At 51.9% G+C, this 1,706-nt stretch overlaps 1 protein-coding gene across 1 annotated transcript in view; it reads right to left on the bottom strand.

Moving 5' to 3' along the window:
- Positions 1-784, bottom strand: part of LOC105532199 (proline-rich protein 36-like) — a gene marked incomplete at its 5' end in the record, with an annotated part of 24,536 nt that extends 23,752 nt beyond the window's left edge. The window contains 3 exon segments of the mRNA XM_011970282.1: positions 6-91; positions 410-705; positions 707-784. Coding sequence (XP_011825672.1) covers positions 6-91; positions 410-705; positions 707-784 — 460 coding nt within the window.
- Between the last annotated feature and the right edge of the window lie 922 nt (positions 785-1,706).

Here is a 1,706-nt window from a genome sequence, read left to right as displayed (position 1 = left end):
CGGGCCTGAGGAGGCCGCCCAGAGGCGTGAGCGGGGCTGGGCCTCAAGAGGCCAGTGGCAGGCAGGAGGAGCTGGGCCTGGAGAGGCTGACCTGAGGAAGTCTGGCAGCTGGAGAGGCCGCGGAGTGGCAGGATTTAGGCCTCCAGGCACAGCCAGAAGTAAAAGAGCAGCCTGTAGAGGTCACCTGGGGGCAGCAGCTCGGCCTGGAGAAACGAAAGGCAGTAGCGGCGCCTTGAGAGGCCAACTTGTGGACATTTTGGGCCTGGATTTTGTGGCCTGGACTTGAGGCCATTTGGGCCTCCTGCAAATAGGCAGGAGGTGGGACTAAAGAGGCCACTGTAAGGCAGGAGCTGGGCCTGTACAGGCTGCCGGGAGTCAGAAGATGGGCCTCATGAGGCCACTGTAAAACAGGCGCTGGGTCTTGGAAGGTGGCCATGAGGCAAAAGCTGGCCCTTGGGAGGGCAATGAGAGGCAGGAGCTGGGTCTGGTGAGGTCGACTTGAGAAAGTTCTGGGCCTGGAGAGAAGACTGGGAGGCAGGAGCTGGGTCTACAGAGGCCGTTGTAACGATGGAGCTGGGCCTGTGGAGGCTGTTGTGAGGCAGTAGCCTCATCGGCGGAGACTGCCGTGAGGTAGGGTATGGGCCTAAATAGACCATTGTGAGTCATGAGCTTGGTCTGTAGAGGCCGACTGGAGAAAGTTCGGGTTCCTGGAGAGGTTGCAGAGGCTGTCGAGAGGCAAGACCTGGGCCAAAAGATTCAAGTATGTTACATTTATTAGGTACTTTATTTCCATTATAAAATTGTAATAGATGAAAAGTAATTATAGAACTCACCATAATGTAGAATCAGTGGGCATGTTAAGCTTGTTTTCCTGCGACTACATGGTCCCATCTGAGCATAGAAGGTGACAGATTAGGCATTAGATTCTCATAGGGACAAAAGCACAACCTAGATCCCTCACATGCACGGTTCACAACAGGGTGTGTGCTCCTATGAGAATCTAATGCTGCTGCTGACCTGAGGGAAGGTGGAGCTCAGGCAGGAATGTGAGCAAAGGGGAGTGGCTGTAAATACAGATGAAGCTTCCCTCACTCGATACCACTCACCTCCTGTTGTGTGGCTCCTTACAGCTCCATGGCTCAGGGATTGGGGACCCGGGCTTAAGTGCATCCAAAAGCACCCTTCCCACACCAGTCTTCATAGCGGTCAAGTGCAGCAACCACTTAGCTCCCAAGGCATGTGCCTCAGTTGGCATTTCATCACAATCAACAGTAAGTGGTAGCTTGAGTCACTGTGTGGTCACTTACCGGAAATCACCAGCATCCCATTTCCCATTGGCAAGGAGCTCGGCACTGTCCCTTGGAAAACCAAACTTATGCCCAAATCCCATCTGTGTGGGTTTATCTCCCAGGACGCTTTCGAGCATATTAGTCAGAGTACAATCAGGAGACATAAATCACTCAAAAGTTTAAAGTGGTAAAATTTAATCCAGAGAATTATTCATTGTAACAGGGGAACAGCATAATGAGAGATTATGCTAGCCCAAAGTAAAGAGAACTCTAGAGAAATCAGGACTACCCAGGCCAGGCATGGTGGCTCATACCCAAAATTCTAGCAATTTGAGAAGCTAACACAGGAGGACTGCTTAAGGCCAGGAGCTAGAGACCGGTCTGGACAACACAGTGAGACCCTGTCTCTATTCAAAA

The sequence above is a fragment of the Mandrillus leucophaeus genome, unplaced genomic scaffold, assembly GCF_000951045.1.
Source record: "Mandrillus leucophaeus isolate KB7577 unplaced genomic scaffold, Mleu.le_1.0 Scaffold1202, whole genome shotgun sequence".
NCBI lineage: Eukaryota > Metazoa > Chordata > Mammalia > Primates > Cercopithecidae > Mandrillus > Mandrillus leucophaeus.
Note: the sequence above shows the minus strand (reverse complement) of the source record. Positions and strands in the feature narration are given on the sequence as shown.